Source organism: Oxyura jamaicensis (genome assembly GCF_011077185.1).
Source record: "Oxyura jamaicensis isolate SHBP4307 breed ruddy duck chromosome 15 unlocalized genomic scaffold, BPBGC_Ojam_1.0 oxy15_random_OJ72480, whole genome shotgun sequence".
NCBI lineage: Eukaryota > Metazoa > Chordata > Aves > Anseriformes > Anatidae > Oxyura > Oxyura jamaicensis.
The window spans coordinates 737-3,370 of NW_023304420.1; the positions used below are offsets into that span (position 1 = coordinate 737).

The window sequence follows — 2,634 nt, forward strand, 5'->3', positions numbered from 1 at the left end:
CAGCCGCTCCGCTGCCTATTTTTTATTTATTTCCCCCCCACCCCCCACCCCCGTTCAGCCAAGTGGAGGAATTTTTCCTTCCCGTGCCACCACGGGAGGGAACGCCGAGAACAGCGCGCGGCGCCTGGGGAAACTGAGGCACGAGCGCAGGCAGGGGGACAGGAGAGGTGCTGCCCCTCCGGGTGCCACCGCGTCCCGGTGACCTCTGCCCGGCCTCGTTACGGGGATTAAAGCACAAGGTGGCGTGCCGCCTGCTCGTTATGATTGCCGTGCTGCTGTCATTAGCCTTACGCTAATTATCACGCCCCAGCCGCGTGGCTGAGGGTGGTTTGTGGGGTGCTGGGGTGCCCCGGCCCGGATCCTGGGGCGCTGGGGGGATTGGGGATGCTGGTGGGGGGCACAGGGGCTCCGTGCGAGGAGGTCGAGGTGGGAAAGGTGGAGAGTAATCGGGGCCGGGACCCGGGATAAAAAATGGCAGGGGGAGGGCGGGCTGACTCCCGATAATTAATAGTGCGCCTCGTAATAGGATTCTCCAGCCTTCGGTGCTCCCTGGAAACACCTTTTTACATAAGCTACTGCCCACGACGGAGCAGCAGGGCTTTGATTTATGGGGTTCGGTCCGCCAGGAGGCATTGCGGGGGCTGGCCGGGCCGGGGGGATTTATTGGGGAGAAGGGAAAAAGGAAAGAAGGGAGGAGGCTTCGGGGCAGGCAGGCGGGTGAGGGGAAGGGGCTTCGGCGGCTGCTCCAAGGGGGCTGAGAAGGGTTTTGGGGCAGGAAAGGGCAAAACAGGCAGTGAGGCTGAATGGATCAACTGGTGTGAGCTGGGGCAAAGGGGGTTAGCTGGGGGGCAGTCGGGGATGGGGGCCCTGATGGGAGACCCCAGATCAGGGGATGGGGGGCACTGGGGGGCACGTGTGCTTTGGGACGGACGGACGGACACCCGGCTGGGGACCCCCCCGTAGATCCCTGTAAGTGGCAGATCCCCGCACGCTGTTCTCTCCCAACCGCAGACAGCACGGCAGGGAGGGGCGAGGGTTGTAATAATTAATAATCATTAGAATAATAACACAGAGACAGTAGCAAAGTAATTAGCCAGAGCGGGAGCGCTCGCTAATTGAGGCGGGGGAGCCTCGGCCAGCTCCAGCCGCGGCTGCTCGGGGGACGCGGGTGTCCCCGGGGCCGTGCCTCAGTTTCCCCACCCCACACAGCTCCTTTGGGGGGATGTGGGGAAGGGGGGGGACACACCCGGGGGGGTCACTCCAGCCCCAGCTGGCTCTTCAGGCCCCGCAGCTGTGCCGCCGTGATGCTGCTGCCGCCGCAGACCACCAGCACCACGCTGCCCAGGGGGGTCCCCAGGCGCCCCTCGCGCTGCAGCCGCTGCAGCCGCCCCGAGTAGAGCAGGGCCAGCGCCGCCCCGCACGCCGGCTGCACCAGCATCCTCTCATCATCTGCGGGGGGACAGGGACATCCTGGGAGCCTGTCCCCGTCGGTGGACGCCCCCCCTTCGGTGTCCCCATCCCCTCCGCTCACCCAGGAACTGCTCCACGGCGCGCACGGCCTCGGTGTCCTCCACCACCTGGGAGATGACCCGGCTCTCCTGCGCGCACTGCAGCGCCCGCGCCGACACCGTCTGCGCCCCCAGGCACTTGGCCACGCTGGGGGAACGGGGTCAGGGTGGCCCCGGGACACGCTGTCCCCTTGGGGATCCACTCGTGACACCCACGGCCCAGCGCCGTGTGCCGAGGACGCAGAGCCCCCCGGCTCCTTCCACAGGGGGTTCCCGGTGACATTGGGGACCTCCTGCTGATGGAGACGTGTCCCAGTGCCACCCCCCAGGGCTCACCTGGTGATGTCGGGCAGGGTGACGAGGCGGCCGGCCTCCAGCGCTGCGTGGAAGCTGTGTGCCCCCCAGGTCTCGGCGGCGACGATGGGGACGTCTGGCCACCCCACCTGCTGCAGCCCGGCCACCACGCCGGCCAGCAGCCCCCCGCCGCCCACCGCCAGCACGATGGCATCGGGCTTGGCCTCCAGCGAGTCCTTCAGCTCCCGGACCAGGCTGGCGTGGCCCTGCCTGTGGGATTTTGGTGATGGGGGGGGGGGGAAGTGGGTACCCCAAACCCATCCGACCCTCGGGGATGGGGACGCGGGGCACAGAGCCGAACCCTGGTGGCACTCACCACACCAAGGGGTGGTCGAAGGGGTGGACGCTGACCCAGCCGGGGGTGTTGGCCAGCTCCAGGGCTCTGCGGTTGGCTTCATCCCACACCTGGGGGGGCACAAGGGGTGCTCAGCAGGGCCGCATCCAGCCCTGGGGCACCAGCCCCAGAGATGTGTCCCTTGTCACCGCGGGGATACCCAAAACCCGACGCAGGAGGGAACATTTTTGGGGTCCGTGCTCATCCACGGGCACCGAGGTCCAACCCCCAGCCCCAGTTTGGGGGGTGGGCACCCTACCTTGCCGCAGACCTCCACCGTCGCCCCCAGCTCCTGCAGCCTGCGCACGGTGCCGGGGCCGGTGCTGCTGGGCACCACCACGGTGGCCGGCAGCCCCAGCTTCCTGGCTGCGTATGCCGCAGCCATGCCCGCGTTCCCCCCTGCCAAAAAAAAACAGGGGGGGGCTTTCATATGAGGGG

General features: G+C 67.5%; 1 protein-coding gene across 1 annotated transcript; it reads right to left on the reverse strand.

Moving 5' to 3' along the window:
- Nucleotides 1–1,024: 1,024 nt before the first annotated feature.
- On the reverse strand, nucleotides 1,025–2,628 carry SDSL (serine dehydratase like). The gene is made up of 5 exons (XM_035312508.1): nucleotides 2,456–2,628; nucleotides 2,179–2,267; nucleotides 1,845–2,072; nucleotides 1,532–1,656; nucleotides 1,025–1,449 (listed from the first exon to the last, which is right to left on the reverse strand). Exons 1-5 carry the CDS (start codon nucleotides 2,624–2,626, stop codon nucleotides 1,256–1,258), a joined length of 807 nt encoding a protein of 268 aa, XP_035168399.1. The 5' UTR covers nucleotides 2,627–2,628; the 3' UTR covers nucleotides 1,025–1,255.
- Between the last annotated feature and the right edge of the window lie 6 nt (nucleotides 2,629–2,634).

Coding starts and splice junctions, on each gene's coding strand:
- SDSL (XM_035312508.1), bottom strand. CDS start 2,626: ATGAAAGCCCCCCCCTGTTTTTTTTTGGCAGGGGGGAACGCGGGCATG. Junction 2,073..2,178: donor TTCGACCACCCCTTGGTGTG/GTGAGTGCCACC, acceptor AAAATCCCACAG/GCAGGGCCACGCCAGCCTGG. Junction 1,657..1,844: donor ACCCTGCCCGACATCACCAG/GTGAGCCCTGGG, acceptor CCGTTCCCCCAG/CGTGGCCAAGTGCCTGGGGG.